Genomic DNA, 25,054 nt, shown 5'->3' with positions numbered 1-25,054 from the left:
TGTTTGAAAATTCTGCTTAATTTCACAAGTCACTCATCTTCTTTTCATCCTTCTATTTATCCATCTATCATTGGATAATATCATTGTTAAACGACCTTGAGCTATGTACCAAGAATTACAGATTTTCAACATCACTCTTTTTTTCTTAATGAAATCTGCATATTTCTGTCCATCCCCTTCACTATTCTAACTGGTAATGCAGACTTCTTCTGTTATTAGTTAGAATAGTCATGTGGTTTGACATGGCAGTGGTCAGACAGGTGCAGACTTTATAATATAGTATGGGCAACAAGAGTTGTAATCACTAATTCAGCACTTATTTCTAATCTCCAAATAATTTAAATAACTTATTTTCCTTATTGCTCAAGGGAGTAAAAAGAATGGGGTTTTGGCTGCCACACCTTTGCTAACATATCCCACAAGTGCCTATCAGCTTGTCACTAACAGTTCACATCTTCCCTTTGAGTAATTTTTAATAAGTGGATGACATGAAAAAAAAAATGAATAGGAAATCTTATAGGAGTCTCATAGATGTAGAAAAAAAAATTCAACACATGATAGGATGGTAGAAGACAAGGTATCACCCATCTTGGAAATCAAGTGAAAGTGTGGATAGCAACAATGTGAAGACTAGTTTTTTTTTCTTCTTAGAATACGATAACCAAGGTGGTTGTGAATGCATTGTTAGTTAATGGCTGTAAGGAGAGGTCTGATCGGTATTAATAGAATAATGGTTAGTGTAGGCATCTTCATAAAGATGCCCAGCTAATAATAATAATTAATCATTGCATTGCACTGATGGCTTTGGTCTAGTGTTTAATAAATTTAATTAGTATTTACCTCTTTGTTTATAGCACATGCACATTCAAAAATAATGGAAATCAATACAGAAGTTCTCTTTCTATGACTAGTGAAATTGATTTTATTGCATGCTGAGTATAGCAATAATTTGACCAGTAATTTATCATTATACATGACTGATATGCATATCATACAATTTTCTTTCTTTCTTTTTTGTTAGCAATGTATTAAGTTTTATACTTAATAACAAACAGTCAAAAAAGATCCAGTAGCAGTTAGGCAAATGGTGGATAAGCAGGATGATGACTGGTTTATGAAATTGCATATGAGGACAAATTAAGGTAATATGGTCTTCAAAAATATACTAGAAACTTAATAAAGAAATCTTACATTATACACATACCAGCCACTGAATTAGAAACTTTTATGTAGATGTACATAAACATTACTTACACAGTGTATATACAAAATACTTGGTCATATGTGTCACCATATTCTAGGTAACTATTTAAGAATACTGCTGACCAGTAATTGTCAATAGTGTTGATCATAACGGGGAAAAAAAATGAAGGATCTTTTGGAGTTTAATAAAAGGCTTATTGTGGGTTGTCTGCTGGCATGATTTTGAAAACAGCAGAGCTGACTAGTTTCTGAAAAGGTGAGATATCCTGAATGTTTAATCATTAGAAAAATAACCCACATTGCTTGTCTACAAGACATAACTGTAGTCCAAAATAGTCTCTCAGGAATGAGATTTCTGTCATCTGAGAAGCTTTGTACAGACAAACAGAATTTCCTGTGTGCAGCAATTGACTATTTAATGAAGGCTGTTCCGAACCCATATCTCACCAAACTATGTGCATGGAATTGAAGGAGTAGTAGTATTAGCATTGCATGCCTATACAAAATCCACTGAATTCTGTGAAGAACCAGAAAGTTCATCTACAGTGGTGTCAGGAACACTGTGACTGGACACTAGAAGACTGGAAAAGAGTCATGTGGTCTGACAACTCATGGTACACCTTGTTCTGTACTGATAGTAGGCAGAGTTTGGCAGGAAACTCATGAAGTAAAAAACTCGGTTTGCTTTGTAAACACAACTCGAGGTTCTGGAGGTGGTGTCATGGTATGGGGCATGTTCTGTTAGTATGGAATGGGTCCCCTGATATTGCTGACAGGTAGGATGTCCTCCTCCAAGGAATATCTAAACATTGTTGCCAATCAAGTTCATCCTGCAATGTTGACTTTTTATCCATCAGGTGACAGTTGTTTCATGGATGATAGTGCTACTGCCTATTGCACAAGAATTGTTCAGCAAGCATGACAACTTCCACCATCTTCCCTGGCCGCCACAAAGCTCAGATCTGACCCCCCCCCCCCATTGAGAATGTATGGGGACATGTTAGAAAAACAGATCTGGGAGCAAAGTCCTCTTCTGTCAAACCTGAGCCAATTAAAGGACTGTCTAGTGAATGCCTGGTATGTTGTGGATGTAGATGCAATCTAACACCTTGTGAAATCTATGCTAAACCTCATATGTGCTGTAATTCAGGCCAAAGGAGGTCCAACATGGTATTAAATAAAAGTTATATAAAATAAATATATTAACACGTTCGCTGCCACGCTACTTTGGAATGGTCTGTTCCCCTACGCCGAGCAGTTTTACTTCTTCAAGGTCAGTACGATAATCTCGTTACCGGAGGTAAACGTCCTACGAGTATACTCGTAGTTGGCTTGTGCAGAGCATATACGGTCTATGAGAATACACAGTTTTGATGCTAGCCCCACAAGCCAAGCATTTTCACTTCTTCAAGGTCACTACAATAATCTCGTTCCCGGCGGTAAGCGTCATACGAGTATACTCGTAGCTGGCTTGTGAAGCAGGTTTACCCACTACGAGTATACTCGTAGTTGGCAGCGAACGTGTTAAATAAAAAGTTTTCTAGGCAATAAAACTTGGATCATCTCTGAAAGATGAAGGGTTATGAAGCATGCCAGATCCAGGCTCTTTTTTTTGATGGTGTATGGTTAGGATGTGGAATGAGCTACTATTAGGTGATGTGACTATAGTTTTGGTGAATGTATTCAAAGAAAGAGAGAGAGAGAGAGATGTAATAGCTATTTGGGAATAAGTGACCCACCATCGATGAGGTCTTGGACATCCATAATAATAATAATAATAACAGCAACAACAGTTTTCTTGTTTATTTTATATGATGAATTTACTTTTACCATCATTTTACAGAAATGTAAAACGGTATGCTGTACAATGCTTCATTCCAGGAAGGGATGAGATTCAGGATTCTGGGGTGATGGTTGTGAAACACATGAAGTTCAGAATACATACACATACTTCAAAAGTTGTTGAAGACCATACAGTATAAATGAGTCCTCCTAGATGAGTGTGACATCATGGGGTCTTAGAATAATAATAATAATAATATTGCTGTTGTTATTAGTAGGAAATGCCAAGCAGAGATGAAGAGATAATTGTATCACTGTGGAAGAACTATGCATATACTTGGTCATCTTTTGTGCTGTGATGATAAAAAGAGGGTGCAGAGACAAGTGCCCTAGGTAATTTCAGGACTCTGGAATATCAGTTATGGGGATAGGCTGAGGAAATGTGAACCACAAACCTTTTAAGTTGGTGAAGGAATTTTACAACTGGTAAAGATTATGCATAGTGTGGAAGAACAAAGGGACCTCCTTGTAAGTATGAAGAGTGTGGTAAGCATAGGAATGAGCTGTATATAAAATTTTATATGGAAAGCATGTGGTTGAGTTGATTGCATTGTTAGAGATACAATATGACAGATATGACCCCAGTTGACCAAGAGAGAAAAACTTTCACAATGAGTCTGTTGATTCTAGGAGGTTTTAATAATAATGATGATGATAATCATTATTTTTTAAACGAGTTTAACGGCTCTGGTGACATAGTAATGATTATTAGACACACATATTCATAAGAATAAATAATAATGATTTTATTATTGCAAATATTTTGCACCTCTTATCCATGTTATTCAATGGGTGTTACAGAATCGTATCCAGATTTAGCTGGATGTCTATAGACATCATGGCCGGTTGGGGTGTTAATCCTTATTTACAGAATGGAGCCATTTACCAAAGTGCCACCACACAGGTGGTTACAAAATAAAATGAGATTGCACTTAAAGCTAAAACTAGAATTAGAATAATTAACTTTGAAATACAATGAAATTTAAAAATTAGAAATATACGAAATGAGTGAATGACATAGCATTATATATTTAAAAAAAAAGGGAGAGGAAAGAAGGGAAACAGGCTATTGCTTTCCATTTGAGGATGAGACTCTCCCAAATCTTGGCAATGGATAGATAGTAATTCTGATAAAGAATAATAAGTTTATTATTGAGTTTAGTATATCTTCTGCCAGAAACTAACAGACCATCATTAGTGCATCAGCACAAGGTGAAGCTAGGATAAAGAACATTAATTCTATTTGCAGAAATGGGCATACCAAATAGGATATCCTCATTCATCTTATTCAAACATCTCCAATCTTCAAGAGATAATATCCTCGATCTTAAACACCAAACTTTTCAATGTTCCACATATCTAGATAGTTTCTCCAATGATCTTGAAATAAAAATAGATGCAAATATCTGGATGTTCCCTCGCTCCTGCAGAAACTTTAGTACTAGCCAAAGGACATGATTTTGTTATAATGCCTAAAAAAAAATTCCATACTGAAATTTCTTACATAACAATGAGAGAACTTATCCACCCCTCTCGAGTGGCGATGCAAATGAACTGAGACTTGAAGTCACTTCAGTACTTATCTGAGCCAAATTTGCTCTCCCTTCCCCTCAAAAACTTTTCTCTAGCTAAAATCCCTGATACATAACACCCAATTCACCTAAAAGCAGACAAAGGAAAAGTTACAGTAATCATGGGCACTAATGAGTACAACAGAAACATTTTCCTTCTATTACAAAATCAAACCACTAAGAGATTACTAAGAATTCTACATATGGCCAAATCAATAAACTGAATTCTGCTGTATGAACAATGTAATCAGATGGAATGAAGAAACCATCAAAAAACTGAAGAACCATTTTGGAAGAACCCCCACATTTCCAACCAAAAATCCACAAAGGAGTCACATAGACCTACAAGTTAACTACATAGACGCTCCCACCTATTGCCTAGCCAAATTCCTAGCTCATCTTTTAAGCTCCCATACAGGAGTTTCTGTGTAAAATACATCAGAATTTCTGACAAATATAATAATAATAATAATAATAATAATAATAATAAAAAACCTATCCTTCAGCCTACAGATCATGGTCAGTTTCGACATCCAGTCCTTATTTAGCACTGCCAGAGGTACAGAGGATTTTAAAGTGTACCTCTGGCCAACACTCTCCAACTATTATCAGAGAAGTGCCCTCCAGACAGTTGAACTGTTCAACTTTGTCATATACTCAAGATACTTCATCTGCAGAAAGCAGCTCTACAAACAGATCAAACGAACTGCTATGGGGGAAACCCTATGTTATGTGCACTTACCAATTTCTACTCAGAACAGCTTCAAGACTCTGTATTCTCCACAATACAACTTCAGCCTTTATTCTGGGTCCATCTCAGAAAACAGACAAATCTTAATCTTTGCTCAGTAGAGCATATTATCTGAGGGTTGCCAACAAGAAAACTGAGCACCATCCAATGAATTACACTACAGAATGGTCTCGCCTCAAGAAAGTTTAAATGCATCCTGGATGCTTACATTACATGCCTATCCCTAAGAACCGTGAAGCTTTATGGCAAGTCCCTATCACATACACATAGCAGGCATCTTGGAGGCAATTACAAAGATGCTGAAAAGATACAGTTTAGTTTCCATATTCCTTCCTATCAACAAAATCTCCTCCTGGTTACCATCCACGAAAGATAAATATCCCTCTTTCCCTCCCTGGCATTTATCAGGTTCAGCGTGATTGCTTTCACTCCTACTTTGGACAAACAGGATGTTCAATTGAAAAATGACTACAAGAACAGCAATCTTATATTAACAACAAGTTGATATAAATCACTTTTTTTACACTGGCACTGGTTTAGGCTTGAGCTGCTATTTAAAGAGCATGTTGAAGCACTTCTGCACCACTCAAACTTAAATCAGAATGACTGTCTATCCATTACCAAAATTTGGGAAAGCCTCATCCTCCTAAATGGCAAGCAATAGAGTGCTTCTCTTCTTTCCCCTCTCCCTTTTTTTTTAAATATGTAATGTTATGTCATTCAATCATTTTATTTATCTAATTTTTGTTGTTTCATTGTATTTCAAAGTTAATTATTTTACTTTTAGTTTTAATTGCAATCTCATTTTATTATGTAACCACCTGCATGATGAAACTCAAGCACCTGGCTGAGTTCTGTAAATAGTATTAATGTTCATTGTTCTAGCTTCACCTTGTCATTAGGCACTGATGATGGCCTATTAGTTTCTGGCCAAAATGTTTTCAATAATAAAATTATTATTCTTTATTCCTGAGAATACATGTGTCTAATAATCAATATTGTACTTACTGTAATTTTTCAAAAACATTTCTAACAGTTTATTCATGTCTTCTGAGCAGAAAGTCAAATTTAATAAGCTGTTATGTTCCGTAAGATAAGCATATTAGATAATTATGATATATGCTCACCACATCATTGAAATATATTAAGAAAGAGGAATAAGCTAGTTGTATTATGTTCCATAAAGTAAACATTTTGGATAATTTTCATATATGCTCAACTAGATCCAAGAAAGATACTGAAAGAAAGAGAAGGGGGGGGGGGAAGAGGCTCCAACATTCAGCAAATGATGTGCCAAAAATAAATAAATAAATGTACATAATGATATGCTGTGATCCAGATATTAGCATCAACCTTAAATTATTGATTTTATTACTTAAAAAATGAAGAAATTACAAGGAGGTTCACAACTACAGTAATCTCACAATTATCTGACTGCAGTGGGATGTGAATTTACTAGTCCAATAACTGAAGGTTCAGTTATCGAAGATTCATTTATTTGAAGGTTAGATAATTGAGAAATAACTGTATATCATTTATTTATGCATTTTTAAACTACTCGTCCTTTTAACAATTTTTAAGCATTTTATTTACCATAAATTGCATAAGCATCTCCACTATAGTATGCTCCAATTTCAACTGTGGAGAAACAAGGTCTAACACCATGAAGAATACCACTGGACAAATATAGATCTTGGTCATTCACTTTGAAATTTCTAATACAACCCTTGAAACTTTCCAGAACCTGTAACATTTTACAGTCTATTATGATAATACAACAGATGACAAATATTAAATAAATATCCAAATTTTCTTAATTAATCATTTTATATCAAGTTATCATAATTAAACTATCCATATTTAGAACTGAAACATATTTGTATGCATAATCAACCATGCATGCATATGAGTATTCAGAAATGCATAACCAAAAAAACAAGTACAGAAATTACTGCAGAGAGGGAAAATATAGTGCTGTGTATTTGTTGTGTGTGTGTGTTGAAGATGGAATGCTAAAGAATCAGGAAAAAGAAAAGTCAGGAGATATGCAATGAGGTGAGTGCCTGTAGAGCAGCAGACTGACTTGGTCATCCATGCTGTCTCTTACACATCACTTTTCCTTTCAAAATCATTTTCATAAAATTTCTGTGCCTCTGATGTACTATCCATTTTCCTCTTCTGACCTATAAATTTATTGTTTCAGGTTCACTAATGAATGTAAGAGATGCTATCAACTTAATTTAAAGAAAATATGATTATAACAGAAATGGAACTATAAGTACGCAAAAAATAGTGACTGACAATAATAATTTTACCTTTCACTTCCTCTAAATATGAAAGGTAAAAATTACCATTACAATTCAGACTGGAATAATTCCCAAGGGCGGTGTTAGTTTTCTGTGAAGAGAGATGCCAACTTGTACCAGTTTCTATAGTAGATCTGTTTGGTTCTTTTAACTCTATGACTACTAGACATGATAGGCTTAGCTAATTTCCTCTGATCAGACAAACTGATTTGTCAGGTGTGAAAGTTATGTAATCCATATAATTCAGAGATCCTTTTCTGAGCTGAGCAGCTAGGGTGATCAAAATATGAAGATGACATGGGCAGAGATACTCCAGGATAAGACTGATTGGGGGGAGGGAGTTGTTTATACTTTGCTGAAGGAAGAAGGAAAGAAGAAAGTTTCTCCACTCACTTGAACAGGATACAAAAACTTAAGATATGATGAAACTCATAAAAGAACCCTTGAAATCCATTCAGACATGCCTTTCAAGTAAGGAACATACACTTCCTTTAGAGACAGTTATGCTGGAAGATGAACTATGGTCAATAATGCGATGAATTTTATGAGGTTTATATCCATTGTTTATCATAGTGCTCTTAACATAGTTGATTTCATTTTGAAAAGAAATATTAGAAAAGCAAATAGAATATTTTGTGCATAGTTTTGATGATCTCCAGTTTTTTTTTTGCAAGGTATCAATGAATATTTCATGAAATCATGCTTACAATATACTGAAAAATTAAGCAAATTATCTTGGTCATACTACTTAATCCAGTTTGGAAAAAAAGAGAGGGGACAAGCAGTTAAATTCTTTTTCAATAGCAAATTTAATTCCAGAGTATAAGTTATTCAAATTGACTAAGAATTGATCCAAATCAGTAATGGTCTATGTCACAAAAACACAAAGTGACAAGCACTGGATATGTTTAGATCCAGCAGCTGTTTAGCACTGATGGTATTTAACAGCTGTTTCTCTCCATCAACCATAATAATCTTTCGAGGATGGAAAATAGTGAAAAAACACTGATAGAAATGTCATGTACTTTTTTCTGTAGTTAACCTTTCCATGTAAAATAGCTAGAACAAATCATGAAATTAGACAAGTTAATTATAGCTTGAAGACAATTGTATCTAAGAAGATGCAATAGAGCTGGGAATATGGAATCCTTCCACATTCCCACTCCTATAGATCAATATGGATGATTTTAATTATGGTAATAGACAATGGAATAAAGAGATGACATCTGGGGAAAAAGAAAATTAATTTGACTAACCACCTTAGGCAGAGGGCATGTGATCAAAGAGTCTTGGATTTTATCATATGTTAATGTAAATTGGGTGCTGAATCTCCTCCTTCCAGTTGGTGAGAATACCCATGAAGCAATCACTAATGTAGTGACCAGCCCTATGAAGATTGCTGTGAGAAAATTATATACGTAGAACCACAAGGCTGATGAACATCAGCCATGATTAGCTATCATGGTTGATTCTCTGGTTAAGTCAAGAATAACTTAACCAGAGCAATGTCTGAATGTATTCCAAACAGCAGGAGGTGAAATAAGGTAGGTGTAAACTGGATGAAGGAAGAGATTAAGCGTGCAATCTAGAAGAAGGGGGGGGGGAAGAAGAAGGCATTAGCGAGACAGTATATGATGAATAGGATAATAATCAGTTGCATGAGGAGCACAAATAACAGGACAGAAATAAGGAAAGCAAAAGTGTAGTTAGGCGAAGAAAAATTTTCAAGTGTTTTTTTAGTATGTGGTGATACGATGGAAGAATGATTATGGGAGAATGATATTAGCTGGTGAAAATGACAGAATGGTAACCATTGAAGAGCATATAGTTGAGGCATTTAATGAACAATTCATTAAAGTATTTTCCCTTGATAAGTGTGATATCATCCAGAGCCTGAGTGCAGAAGGAAGGAATACAGGAGGAGGAACCGATGTTGAGCAAGCAGGAATGCTTGCTCAATATCACTCGACATGCTCAATATGAGGAGTCAAATAAGCTTGATGTTCAGGTGATAGGACATGATGACACACCACCATGTGTTTTAAGGGAATGTGCCAACTTTCATATACTTTTTTGATAAGTGCCTTGCAATGGAAACAAGTTCCAAAAGAGTGGAAGAAGAACAAATAGTTCCAAGTTACGAAATAACTGATAAAACAGAAGCCTCAAATTATAGGTTCAATCTGTGTGTTTGGAATTGTTAAGCTCATGGAGAGGATGACAAGGCTAGGATGCAGAATTGGGTTGATAACAACAGCATTGTTTATAATGGTAGGTACAGGTTTGCTAAAGGAAGATTCATGCTTTAGCCATCTACTTACATATTGGAAAAGGGAGAACATATACAGCAGTATATTTACATTTTGCAAAGGCCTCTGATAGACTACCACATTACAAATTGTTAATTAAATAATTAAATTTGAATAGATGAAGTTAGATAATATGCTAGCTTCCTTGCACCAGGTAGAGTCTAATAGGTACCAGCAGTTTGCGAAGAGTGTTGAAAGAAGATAATCACTAGTGATTGTGTTGTCCAGTTTTTTGTTTTGTTTTTTGACAGTTCACTGCAGCAAAGTTTTGAAATTTAGAGAGCAAGAGTCAGGATAAAATTATACAAATGGTGAAATATTTGGTGATATAAAGGACAGGAAGAGATATTTTGTTGGATGTTGAAATATATAAGCAACTTTGGTTAGTGAACAAGGGAAGGGATTATTATGAGTGATTTTAATTATGGCAGTATAGACTGGAACAAAAAGATAGCATTTGGGAATAACGAAAATGAATTTCTTGAGAGTCAACTATCTCAGGCTGTATGTAAAAAAAGAGCATGCAAGGGTCAAGAGTTTTAGATCTGATCTTTTCATCAGAGAATGTAATTGTGAATGGGGTTTTGCACTTCCCTCCAGTTGTCAGAGTGATCATGAAGTGATTACCTGGGTTGTGGCTAGTGATATGAAGAGTTATGTGAGGAAAGGATATATGTGGAATTAAAAGGTAGGTGATTATGAGAAACTTAGGAGATGGCTTGGAGCTATCGTATAGCATGAGGAGTTAAGGAGGAAGGAGATAAAAAAGGGAACTAGTCAAGAAATGTTTAACAGCACCAATGTTACAAAGATCAAATAAGCTGAATATGGTAGGTGTCAAATGGATGAATGAAGAGATTAAGCATGAAATCTGGAAGGGGAAAAAGCCAATTTGGAGGCAGCACCACATATAAAAAAAAAACCCTCAGGAGTTTTTTGGATATATGACAAGTAGAAAGAAGAATGATTATGGTAAGATGTTGTTAATGGCTGAAAATGGGAGATTGGTAGAAGACATAGGCGACTGATACTACAAAACACACAGTTGAAGTATTCAGTGGGCAGTTCATGAGGGTGTTTCATCCTCAGTGTGAAATCAGAAGCTCAAGTGAAGAGAATGAAATGAGAGAAGACAAACAATGGTGAGTGAGTAAGAGGTAAGGTATATGAGGATTTAAGTAAGATAGGTATCAACAAGGTAATAATAGGATCTGATGAATGTTCCAAGCATTAGCACCAAATCAGCATCAGCCTTGGCCCACCTGTTTAACAAGAATTTTGCAACAGCACAAGTCCCAAAAGACTAAAGGAAGGTAAAATTGTTCCACTTCACAAAGGTGGTGATAAGGCTAAGGCAACAAATTATAGGCCAATCTGTATATCTTGAGTGGTAGCTAAGGTATTGGAGAGGTTGGTGAGAGATAGGATACAAAAGTGGCTTGATAGCAGTGGTATAACAAGGTGACGAATGTATTGGACAAGGAAGGTGCATATACAAGGCTATTCTTAGATACTGCATCTTGCAAAGGCTTTGGATAGATTGCCACACCACAAGTTGGTCACTAAACTGAAGCAGATTGGACTGGATAACAGACTAGTGAAATGGATAGGTGACTGGCCATCAAATAGGTATCAGCAATTTCTGTATAGGGATAAGCATTATCTAGAAAGAGGAAAGTCACTAGTAGTGTGCCACAGGGGTTTGTTTTGGGACCATTATTATTTAATTTGTATATTAATGATAGTGAAATAGATGTAACTGGTGATATACAACTGCAGATGATGCAAAACTGGGGAGAGTGATGAGGAATGAAGTAGATGTTGTGGCCTTACAGGAGGGCTTCAATATATTGTATGACTGGACAACAGTATGAACTGTCAATCCAATATTGCAAAGTGTAACATTCTGAAATTTGGTAGGCAATAATGGGATGCCAAGTATTCACATGGCAGGGAAATTTTGGAGGAAGATGAGGAGATAAGAGACCTTGGAGTGGTGGTTGACAAGGATCTGAAATTCACATTTCTGCAGTGTAACTTCTGTTACACTGCACGAATTGTAAAGACATCACATCAGATTATGGCAATGATGCAGAGGACCTTAACTTGTAGAAATAAAGAGGTTCAGGTTCTATTGTATAAGGCAGAACAGGTGATTTTGTGTGGCCCACCAGTGGGTTTTGATTTTCACAAGCGAAAAAATAAAATAACAAATTGAATCGAATACACATTAGATATTTTAATTATCACTAATCAATAATCTCAATGTTGGTAATTTTATTTGGTGTTTTTACATCACTATATTCCCATGTGTTTTTCAAATATTAGATATGTCAAAGAAGCGTTCTTACACTGTTTTGTTCCAACCTGTATGCTCTGGGTGCTCACTGAGAACGTGAGCACACGATTAGTGTTGTTCGTTTGTTCAGTTATCGAGGTTGTGTTGCTGCTGCTCACCAAATTATTAGATAAGCATTTGTGATGCGGCCCTCAGATAAATCTTTTTCTTTTTTTTTTAATATTTTATTTTAATACTGACCTCCTATTCACAAGGCTTTGCAGACTGCAAAGCCTTGTGAATAGGAGGAAGAGAGAGGGGATATGATTGAGACATTTAAGTTGGTAAAGGATTGTTAGCTGGTTAATATGGAAGAAATTTTTCATAGAATAGGAGGAGTTAGAACAAAGGGGACATACCTAGAAGCTGTATGAGGACATGTATAATGCTATGCATTATGGAAGTGGTCACTATCCAGACTGGTTTCAACCTTTACTGAGGTGAAAAAGTAAAGAGGTGCTCATCATAGGCCTAGAGTAGTTAGTATAAGGGAGCAAGAGAGCCTGATAGTATTAGGAGAAAGAAAAGACAGATAGATAGCATGGGAGATAGAGAAAAGGCCTCAGCTCTTTTTATCATAGCCAAAAGCTATCAGTTTACCTTTTTCATCAATCTCATATCGATCAATGACCAAAAGACCAATTGAAACTAAAGCGCAAAGATGACTGATGCCTAAGTGGTTAGCCTTATCTGTCTTGGCAGAGAAGGCCAACTCAAGACACTTGAGTTGGTCTTCTCTGCCTGGGATTGCTCTCCAGTCATCCCTGTAATTGACTATAAGACCACACTGAATTAAGAGGATGGAACCATTTAAAAAAACTCTCATAGCAAGAATAAACAGAATTTTATCTCCCCCTCTGATGTAAACCACCCACATTATGCAGGTGGTCTACACCACCATCTAGTCAAAAATTTGATATCTCCTAGAATGCTTCTTTCTAAATACAGAGATACAAAAATATCCTTGTTTCTTTCTAACCTTCCATAAATGATATTTTAATTCATTAATTATAAAAACTTAAATTCTCCTCCCATTGCTGGCAAGTGGTGGGCACTGCAAAAAAATAACCTGTTCTGTTTTAAGTAATGGAACACATTACATAATCTGTTACAAATATGCTGGGCAAGAGAGCAGCTGGAGAATGCATGTTCTACTTTTTCCAACAGGTGACAGATGTCACAGATTAGATCTCTGATATTAAAGTATCTCCATTTGGTAGTACTGACTGGAAGGCGGCCATATGCAATTCTCCAAGCAAGATCCCTCTTGTTAGGGCATTCTTGGAACTTCAATAAGTTATGACAAAGTATTATTGTCAGTACCCAACTCTGGAAGTTCACAGCAAAAGAGATTCAAGATTTCTTTATACCAAATTTTACTTTTTTTTAACAGTCTTAGAGTTAAGCACAGAGTGTCGTAGTGTTCAGGAACAATCTCAGCTTTTAGACTTTTATAATCATTAACTCCAAACAGGAGAAGATGAAAACCCAAGTAGTACTGGAGAAGGTCTGCACATTTGTGAATAGTCTGCAATATTTTATGGAATTTAGAAGCTGTATTGCTTAAATAGCAGAATTTTAAGACTAGAAGTACAAATCCTCTATGCTTTTTTGATAGTTGAAGAAATTCCTTTTTAACTTCTAGGTATCGGCTGGACCAACATTGCACAGGTTTACTATATAATTGCCTTTACTTTATTCTACTATATTTTGCTATAGTAGAATATAGTAGAATAAAGTAGGATGTGGAAGGAGGGCAAGATTGTGCCACTTCATAAAGGAGGTGATCGAACTCAAGCATCAAACTATAGGCCTATCTGTGTGTCAGGTGTTGTGGTTAAGTTGTTGGAGAAGCTTGTGAGAACTAGGATCCAGAGTTGGGTTGACAACAATGGTATAATCTTTGATGGACAGCATGGATTTGCTAAAAGGAGGTCATGTTTTAGTAATCTACTTACTTATTACAATAAAGTGACTGCTTCCTTGGACAGAGGAGAAGGATACACAGTAATATACTTGGATTTCGCAAAGGCTTTTGATAGAGTACCTCATGATAAGTTGACAGTCAAACTAGAGCAGATGGGGTTGGATATTAGATTAGTGCATTGGATTGGAGACTGGCTATCTGATAGGTATCAACAAGTTGTGTATGGGGGTGCAATATCCAGGAAAAGGAAAGTCACTAGTGGAGTGCCTCAGGGGTCTGTTTTAGGGCCATTACTATTTAACTTATATATTAATGATATTGGTGAAGATTTGGATGGAGATATTCAGTTGTTTGCAGATGATGCAAAGTTGGGACGAACCATAAAGAGTAGTGAAGATGTTGTGGCTTTGCAAGAAGACTTGAATAAATTGAGTGATTGGGCAAGCAAATGGGGATGTGAGTTCAATGTTGCAAAATGTAAAGTTTTAAAATTTGGAAAACAAAGATGGGATGCAGAATTTATGCTTGGTGAGAATATATTGTTGGAAGTAGAGGAAATAAGAGATCTGGGGGTGATAGTGGATAAGGATCTAAAATTTAGGGGACACATCGCCAAAATTGTGAAGACAACACAAAGACTTCTGGGAATGATGCGGAGGACACTGACATGTAGAAGTAGGGAGATACTTGTTCCAATGTATAAGGCTTTGATTAGGCCACACATGGACTATTGTGCCCAGATTTGGTCACCTGGTTTTCAGAAGGATAAAGAGATGTTGGAAAGGGTCCAAAGGCGACTGACTTAGGTAGTTTCTGACCTCTGGAATGTCGAGTATGAGGAAAGATTGAAAAGATGTAATTTGCAGAGTCTAGTGGAGAGAAGGAAGAGGGGAGATATGATAGAGACCTACAAGTTGGTAAGGGGTTGTTATAGGATCAATGATGGAGAAGTTCTACAGAGAATAGTGGGAGATCAGGGGAGAACCAGAGGTCATCCCTGGAAACTGTATAAGGAGGGTGTGAGTAAGGGAGTGAGAGGCAGGTTTTTTTCGTGCAGAGTTGTGAGTGATTGGAATGCCTTGCCTGAGAGCGTGGTGTCTGCAAGTAGTTTGAATGTGTTTAAGACACGGTATGATGAGATGTGTGTGTAAGATAAAAGGACCTCCTAGATGAGTCTTTGACTCCATGAGGTCTTGTTTAATAATAATAATAATAATAAAGTAAAATAAAGTAGAATAAAGTAAACTATAGTAGAATATACTATATTCTACTATAGTTTACTATATTCCCTACTCAGTTACTATATAACTGAGCAGGGAAGATAATGGTTTTGAGTACTGTGGCTTTATAAGAAAATGAAAGTGGTCCAATTTTCCAGTCTTCTAAGGTTTCAATGTTCTTGTGCATAAGTTACTGGTAATATTGGGTAAGTGGAGAAGGGAATTCCAAGTATTATTATTATTATTTGACACCTCCAGGGATTCCAAAGACTCATCGAGGGAGAGTGTGCCAACAGCATCGAACGAATGGCCCCTTCCAACAACTAACCACACTCAAACTTGGATTAACTTTTTACTGAGCCATTAGTAGTAGAGGCTCTACCAATAGACCAGCCTTTGCTGAGGAGTTCTCTCTTAGAGGTTAGTCCAAAGGATCTTTGGACTAACCTCTAAACTAGGACCTTCCTAGATCCTTTTCAAAAACTTTTAATTTTGTTTTGTCTTGTCTGCATTAGTAGTTAATCCATTGATCTTCCTGAATTTTTCCAAAATACCAAAAAAGATATATATGGAATCATTATCCTTCAAAGTGCCCACTACATCATCAGCATATGCAGATAATGACCTAATTTTTCTTTTTAGTTGAAGGAACTGTTATTCCTCACACAGCATGTGTATTGTTGACTTCCTGTAAGAAAGGTTCAAGAACCAATGCAAAGAACAATGGACTAAGAAGGCAACCTTGCTTCACTCCTTTTCGAATTTTTATTGGGTCTGACAGGAACCCATTAACTAGGAGGTGGGTAGTTGAATTGGCTTAGGCTCCTTTGATAATGGATAGCAGGTTTTTACCTACACCAATTTGTTGGAGGATGTGGAATAGAAAGGGATGCCAGACATTATCATATGCTTGACAAAGGTCCACTGATAGCACTGCTATTAACTGCCTTGTATTAATTTGTATTAACTAAACAGATTAGATCATGTAGCAGAAACAGATTAAATTCTACTGCTCAGCCTGGAACTCTATATACCTGTGTGCTTTTAATTATATATCTCATTCCCACTTTGAGACTGTTATTGATAATGTGGAAAAATATCTTGTAATCAATAGATAGAGAGATTGGTCTCAGGTGCTGATTAAGGTGTGATCTCTATTAGGTTTTGGAATGAGGACAGTATGGTATAACTAGAATTGGAAGAATAAGATCCTAATTCTCGTGGTAAAGTTCTGTACCTATACCATCAGGTCCTGGGGATTTTCTTGTCTGGCATTCTTTATAAGCTGTAGTAATTGCAGATGCTGTAATAAGTCTGTCAAGCCCATCTTGGATATGAACAGGAATGCCATTAATGCTCCAAGAGTTATAATTTCCCACAGTACTATTGTCTTCAAACAGATTTTTGAGTGTTTTTGAAAGGAGTCAAGGATGTCTTGGGTGGTGGACATCTCTTCACCATCAACTCAGATTTAAGGGATAGTTCTTTCTTTGCAGAATTTAGCAAATTATCTATTAAAGAATGCAGCTGAAGGGCAATCTGCTAAGTGCTGCTGTATTCTTATTTTAAAATTTCTTTCTTCTACTTGTTTCTGCTTTTCCACTTCTATCTCTTTGTTAATGTTTCTAATGATGTTACTACATTCAATACCATTGGTTTGCTATGAACCAGCTTTTCTCTTTATACAGGTTTTTCAACTTTTTTTTTTTTTTTGAAGACTTGAGGGCTCATAGTGGGAGCCAGACCCAGAAGTGTTGTAGAAGTCATATTTCCATACACAAGTAGCCAAAAGGTTTCACACCTTATTACTAAAATACTCTGAATTAGAGATAGATGTTGAAAGTTTTCCACTTGGTCATACTATAAATTAAAGATGCCAAGAAATTATACTCTTGGTTTAATCCTTTATCCAAGTGTATGCAAACAAAGTTTGTGCATGAAGTAACTTGACGACTGAGAAACTCATATATAGAGGCTAATGACTTCACATCATTTGCCTTAGTAACCCGTAATGCAAAGCACATATCCTTATGGACATGTATAATGCTATACATTATGGGAAGGGTCACTACCCAGACTGGTTTTGACCTTTGTTGAAGCTCATCAGTGGGAGCCATACCCACATTTTATTGCGGTCTTATCTGGTGGAATGGCTAGAGCAGTCAAAATAATGGGAACCATCCAGTCACCTGCAGGTTTGGCTTCCAGTAATAGACCAATAAAGTTTGAAACTCAACTAGGAATTAACTTTAAATTAAGTATGGCATTATACATCTGTGTGTGTTGGGGACTATGGGAATGAAGAACAACTATGAAGCCAGCTAATTTTTATATAGTTGGTTAGGATGATGTTTCATGTATAAATTTCTGTTTGGTTATGCTAGGACAAAATATGAATGAAAGCAGGAATATAATTTCCCATAGGGTATAACACATGTTCAACTCAGTGAAAACGTTTGCTGCAGTTTAGAATTATATATCTAAACTACCTAGCCATACAAAGCTTAAATTTAATCTTTTCAAATGGCACTCTTAAATTGCTCTTATCAGAATGAAAATTGTATTATAAATATTACTGATTATATTATACATTTACATAAAAATCCTGAGTGTGTCAAGTTATCTTGGCATTCTGATTAACAATCCATTAATTCATTATTATTATTATTAAACAAGACCTCATGGAGTCAAAGACTCATCTAGGAGGTCCTTTTATCTCACACACATCTCATCATACCGGGTCTTAAACACATTCAAACTCCTTGCAGACACCACACTCTCAGGCACGGCATTCCAATCATTCACAACTCTGCACGAAAAAAACCTGCCTCTCACTCCCCTACTCACACCCTCTTTATACAGTTTCCAGGGATGACCTCTGGTTCTCCCCTGATCTCCCACTATTCTCTGTAGAACTTCTCCATCATTGATCCTATAACAACCCCTTACCAACTTGTAGGTCTCTATCATATCTCCCCTCTTCCTTCTCTCCACTAGACTCTGCAAATTACATCTTTTCAATCTTTCCTCATACTCGACATTCCAGAGGTCAGAAACTACCTAAGTCAGTCGCCTTTGGACCCTTTCCAACATCTCTTTATCCTTCTGAAAACCAGGTGACCAAATCTGGGCACAATAGTCCATGTGTGGCCTAATCAAAGCCTTATACAATGGAACAAGAATCTCCCTACTTCTACACGTCAGTGTCCTCATCATTCCCAGAAGTCTTTGTGTTGTCTTCACAATTTTGGCGATGTGTCCCCTAAATTTTAGATCCTTATCCACTATCACTCCCAGATCTCTTATTTCCTCTACTTCCAACAATATATTCTCACCAAGCATAAATTCTGCATCCCATCTTTGTTTTCCAAATTTTAAAACCTTACATTTTACAACATTGAACTCACATCCCCATTTGCTTGCCCAATCACTCAATTTATTCAAGTCTTCTTGCAAGGCCACAACATCTTCACTACTCTTCATGGTTCGTCCCAACTTTGCATCATCTGCAAACAACTGAATATCTCCATCCAAATCTTCGCCAATATCATTAATATACAAGTTAAATAGTAATGGCCCTAAAACAGATCCCTGAGGCACTCCACTAGTGACTTTCCTTTTCCTGGATATTGCACCCCCATACACAACTTGTTGATACCCATCAGATAGCCAGTCTCCAATCCAATGCACTAATCTAATATCCAACCCCATCTGCTCTAGTTTGACTGTCAACTTATCATGAGGTACTCTATCAAAAGCTTTTGCGAAATCCAAGTATATTACTGTGTATCCTTCTCCTCTGTCCAAGGAAGCAGTCACTTTATTGTAATAAGTAAGTAGATTACTAAAACACGACCTCCCTTTAGCAAATCTATGCTGTCCATCAAAGATTATACCATTGTTGTCAACCCAACTCTGGATCCTAGTTCCCGCAAGCTTCTCCAATAACTTAACCACAACACCTGACACACAGATAGGCCTATAGTTTGATGCTTGAGTTCGATCACCTCCTTTATGAAGTGGCACAATCTTGCCCTCCTTCCACTCTTTAGGGACTTGACCAAGTGCAAGACTCGTATTAAAAAAATATGTCAAGGCAGGTGTCAACTCTCTGGCACATTCCTTCAGAATACGCGGTGATATATTATCAAGTCCCACAGCCTTATTTACATCTAGTTTACTCAACTCCCCAAACACCTCTTGCTCACTTACAGTCAGTCTCTCCTCCCCATTATCAACTGCTCTTAATCTCTCCATGAAGTCACATTCACAAGATTGAAAGATCTTTATGAACTGCTCATTAAGTATCTCCACCACACATTCTGCAACAGCTGTCTTTATACCATTTCCTCCAATCAATGTCATCCTTCCATAATCATTCTTTCTTTTGCTGGCTACATATCGAAAGAACTCCCTAGGATTCTTTTTAGCTTCATTAGCTAACTGCTGTTCATACCTCTCTTTAGCTACTCTCACCAACCAAGTCACCCTCCTTGCCTGGTCTTTGTAGACCTCATGAAATTGGTTACTTCCACTTCTCTTATGCTGCCTCCACAATGCCCTTTTTCTCTGTATTGCATGCTTAATCTCTTTATTCATCCATCTCACACCTACCTTATTTAACCTTCTCACCCATGGTATACATTTAGACATTGCATCCACTAAATATTTTTTGAAAATCCCCCAAGCTGCATTGATCTCTTTTCCAGCTAACTCCTCATTCAATGCTACACCTGCAAGCTGTCTCCTGAGCTCTTCATAATCACCCCCCTTGTAGTTCCACATATATCCTTTTTTCACAGGGGTCCTTGCACTGCTGTTAACCACCCAAGTAATCATCTCATGGTCACTTTCACCAATTGGTGGATGATTTGATACCGCATTGATAATTACATCCTCCGATGAGATGACCAAATCCAAGACCCTTAATCCTCTTGTGCCCTCTGTTACATACTGTCTGAGGTAGTTATCCCTCAAAAACTCAAGAAACTCATTTTCTTTACTTCCAGTTGCTATCTCTTCATTCCAGTCTATATTGCCATAATTAAAATCACCCATGATGATCACCCACATTATGTGGAAGCTCACTTCACCACCAAATATCAACACTCCATTTCTTGTATAAAATAATTGCAAATGGTAGCAATTTAATCTCTAGAATATTTTTGGAAAAAATATTTTGGAAATATTTTTTTCTATAATGCAGAAAGTTTTACAGGCCTCGGCATTTACTTCAGTTCCATTAAATTTCCTGCTATGACTAACAATATTATGAAGTCATTAAACCACTTTTTTTTTTCTAATATTTAAACTACTGAAACTACTGAAATTACAACTAACCACAATCATAACACTGAATGAATGAGTTAATGATTTTTATCTGAAATTACATTTTTAACATGAATCTTAAATTAGTCTAGGTTCCAAAGGAGGAGTTGAAAAATGGAAATTGTTCTGCTTAATATAATAGGTGATAAGACAAAGGCTTTGATAGGCCAATCTGTTTGTCTGGAGTTGTGGTCAAAGTGTTGGAGAAACTAGTGAGGACAAGGATTCAGAATGGGTGATAGCAGTAGAATTCTCTTTAATGGACAGCATGGGTTTGTTAAAGGAAGATTGTGTTTTAGCAATATGCTTACTTATCATAACAAGGTAACAAATACATTAGACAAGGAGTATGCATATACAATTGTGTATTTAGATTTTGCAAAGACTATCAACAGTTTGACACATGACAAACTGGTAGTTAAATTGAATAGATGGAGTTGGACAGTAGATTAGTGCATTGGATTGGAGATTGGCTGCCTGAGGTATCAGCAGGTTGTGTATGGGGGAGTGATATAACAGAAGAGGAAAGTAATCTAGTGTCTCAGAGGTTTGTTTTTGGACTATTGTTATTTAATTTGTATGTAAATGACATTGGAAAGGATTTAAATGGTGATATACAATTGTTTTCAGATGATGCAAAGTTGGGAACAGTTATGAGAAGTAGAGCAGATGCAGCTTTGCAAGAGGACCAAAATAGACTGACTGAAAGGGCGAGTGTATAGCGATATCAGTTTAATGTTGCAAAGTGTAAGGTTTTAAAATTTGGGAAGCAAAGTTGGGATGCAGAATATAGGATTGGTGCGGATATTTTAGAGGAGGTGGAAGAGATGAAAGATCTGATGGTAGATAGGGACTTGAAATTTCATGGACAGCTTGCCAAAACTGTGAGGACCACGCAGCAGATTATGAGAATGATGCACAGAAGTAAGGATATTTTGATTCCATTGTACAAGGATTTGATCAGGCTGCATATGGATTACTGCCCAGATTTTGAAAAGGATAATGAGATGCTGGAGAGGGTTCAGAGATGATTGACTAAGTTGGTTTCTTGAATGTGAAGTGAATACAAATTACAGCCTATTAGATAGAAGGAAGAGGGCCGACATGATCAAGATGTATAATTTGGTAAGGGGTAATTACCAGATTAATGTGCATGAGATTTTTCATAGAATATCTGAAGATAGGAAGAGAACAAGAGGCCATCCCTGGGAGTCGTATAAGGTGGGTGTGAGAAAGGGGGTGAGGAGTAGATTTTTTGCATGGGGAGTAGTGGGTGATTGGAATGCATTGTGTGAGTGTGGTGAGTGCAGGAATAGTGAATGCATTTAAGTTGAGGCATGATGAGCTGTGCATGTCAAGAGTGGGACCTCCAATAATGCACTTGACTCCATGGAGGTCTGCTGATAATAATAATAATAAGAAGAAGATAATGAGATATTCAGAATATTAAGATAATGTGTAATCATCGGATAATGGCAATGATGTGGAGGACCCTGACATGCAGAAATAGAGGTTATGATTTTACTGTATAAGACTTTGATAAGGCCTCATATGGATTACTATGCACAGATTTGGTTACTGGGTTTTCATTGTGATGAGGATGTGCTACAAAGGGTCCAGAGGAGAATCACAAAGGTGGTCAGTGGTCATAAAGCAAGTTTTCAGGAATAGGATCAGGAGGGGGGGGGATATGATTGAGACATATAAGTTTTAATAGTGGATTCTCCTGGTAACTCAGCTGTGACCCAGACATGAGCTAGTAAGTACATGACTAATATCTTTTGATTCATGTGAATGTAGTTAATGCAATTAACTACAATAGAAATACAATGTCAAAATTTCTATAACAAAATTGTATTTCTATAACAAAAAATGAAATATATTAGTTTCAATGAATTCTATAACTGTATTTTTTAAAGAAATTATAATATAGACTAATATTAATGAAAATAAATTTAATTATTATTCCAATATTTCGGCAAAGTCAAATTGCCATCATCAGGGAACAAAATAGAATGAGATTATGCTCACAGGCACTACACTAAGTAATGAAGATGAAGCATGTCAACTGAGAGTAGGCCTAAAGTCCTAAATAATGTCCCCTAGTGGGCTAAATTGGGCATCCTTGGTTGTTGGGCTGTTTCATGTTACCAAATTTGTTCAGGTTAGGGTAGTTTCTTAAGGCTAAAGGAGATAGATTCAAGGAAAAGTCTTTCATATTTATATTTGCTGTGATGGAGTAAAGTGGCTTTCTTTCAGCATATTCTATGGCAGATGTCTAAAACATGGTCAGCAAGTCCTGAGTGACTGTAGTTTATGAGAATGGATATAATCCTTATGTTCAGCAATTCTGATGTTGGCTGTCCTGCCTATCTGGCCACAGTAGGGTAGTTTACAACTACAAGGGACCCGATAAACACCTGACAGGTCTTGGGATGGTAGCTGGTCTTTGGTGGAACAGATAAGTGATGTTAATTTTTTATATGGTCTGTAAGTGGTTGAAAGGTTGTATGTTGTTAGGATTTTTGTTAGTTTTTTGGATGTTCCTTGGATATATGGTACAGTGATAGCTTTAGTGCAGACTCTGTTCTGGAGAGGGTGTGTGTGTGGGTTTGGGGTTTTTAATAATTTTATAATTCCTACCATATAGTGTCTATATGGTAGGAATTATAGCTATCTGCTAAGAAGGTTTTGTGAAGGTGGTTGAGTTCAGAGGAGAGGGCTCTGTTATCTGAACTAATTAATCTTGCTCTATTAATTAAAGTTCTAATAATTCTATACTGTTGAAAGGAGAGGTGATGTGACTATCTACCAGTGTGTATGTGGGAGGGGGATTCTGTAAACAGAGAATGCCAGGAATCCATCAGGCTGGAATGTAATTAATGTATCTAGGAAGGGAAGACTGTTGCCATTTTCTTTTTCTAATGTGAACTGGATCCTGGTATGTTGATTGTTTAGGTGTATTAAAAATATGTTGAAAGTATCCAGGCCATGCTGCCAAATAGAGAACACATCATCAACAAAGCATAGCCAAACAGTGGATCTGGGTCTATATGAGGCAGAGATTATCATACTTCAAATGTTTCCATGAAAAAAGTAGCCAGGAGAAGAAAGCATGGCTGTCCCCTCTATTTGTTTGTAGAATTTTCTTTGTCAAACAAATCCCATGTTCAATTTGAATCATAATTTTTTCTGTAGGAATTTTTATAGGTGTAAGAGCATGAAGCCAAGAGATATTATTATTATTATTCAGGCCTCCAAGGAGTCAAAAGACTCATCGAGGGAGGTCCTTCCTAAGACATAAAGTCTGTCAAGACTCATCGAGGGGAGGTCCCCCCCTAAGAAACACAAAGTCTATCATACCACTCTTTAAACTCACTGACCGTTCTCGCCCCCACCACTCCATCAGGCAATGCATTCCACGGCTCAACCACCCTCAACACAAAGAAACCACTCCTTACCCTCTTGCTCACAGTTTCCTTTCGTAACTTCCAGGTATGGCCTCTTGTCATGACTCCTTCCTGCTGTTCAACCAAGCGAAAGAACTCCCCAGTGTCAACCCTGTAACCAGCTCTCAACAATTTAAAAGTCTCAATCATATCACCTCTCCTTCTTCTATCCACCAAACTCTGCAGTCCACATTCTCTCAGCCGATCCTCATAACTATCCTTGTACAGTCCTGAAACCATCTTTGTCATCTGTCTTTGTATCCTTTCCACAGTTAATTTATCCCCTTCAAATCCTGGGGACCAAATCTGAGAACAATAGTCCAAGTGTGGTCTGATCAGAGACTTATACAACGGAATGATAACCCTCTTATCTCTGCAGATCAGTGTCCTTCTCATAATAGCAGCAATCCTCTGTGTTACCTTCACCACCTTTGCAATATGTCCCCTAAACTTCAGGTTTCTATCAATCATCAACCCCAGATCTCTTGTCTCCCCTACTTCCTCCAGTATAACTCCTCCCATAGAGTATGCAGCATCCCATCGATGTTTCCCAAACCTCAAGACCTTACATTTTGCTGCATTAAACTGACATCCCCATTCATTTGCCCCATCTATCTAGCTTATTTAAATCCTCTTGCAGGGCTACCACATCTGCACTATTACTAATAATCCTTCCCAGCTTTGCATCATCCGCAAACAACTGAATATCCCCCCTGCAGTCCACTGGCTATGTCATTGATATAAAGGTTAAACAATATAGGTCCTAGTACTGAGCCCTGTGGGACCCCACTTGTAACCCTCTGTCTCCTG

At 36.8% G+C, this 25,054-nt stretch overlaps 1 protein-coding gene across 1 annotated transcript in view; it reads right to left on the bottom strand.

Annotated features, from left to right (window-relative positions):
• The window catches only part of LOC150095284 (laminin subunit alpha-1-like), a 1,249,242-nt gene that overhangs the window by 67,363 nt on the left and 1,156,825 nt on the right, over positions 1–25,054 (bottom strand). The window contains exon 62 of the mRNA XM_090410638.1: positions 6,961–7,111. Coding sequence (XP_090266764.1) covers positions 6,961–7,111 — 151 coding nt within the window. The remainder of the gene's footprint in view (positions 1–6,960; positions 7,112–25,054) is intronic.

This window comes from Typopeltis vanoorti, chromosome 20 (genome assembly GCF_054136105.1).
Source record: "Typopeltis vanoorti isolate ZY-2024b chromosome 20, IOZ_Tvanoo_1.0, whole genome shotgun sequence".
Taxonomy (NCBI): domain Eukaryota; kingdom Metazoa; phylum Arthropoda; class Arachnida; order Uropygi; family Thelyphonidae; genus Typopeltis; species Typopeltis vanoorti.
Note: the sequence above shows the minus strand (reverse complement) of the source record. Positions and strands in the feature narration are given on the sequence as shown.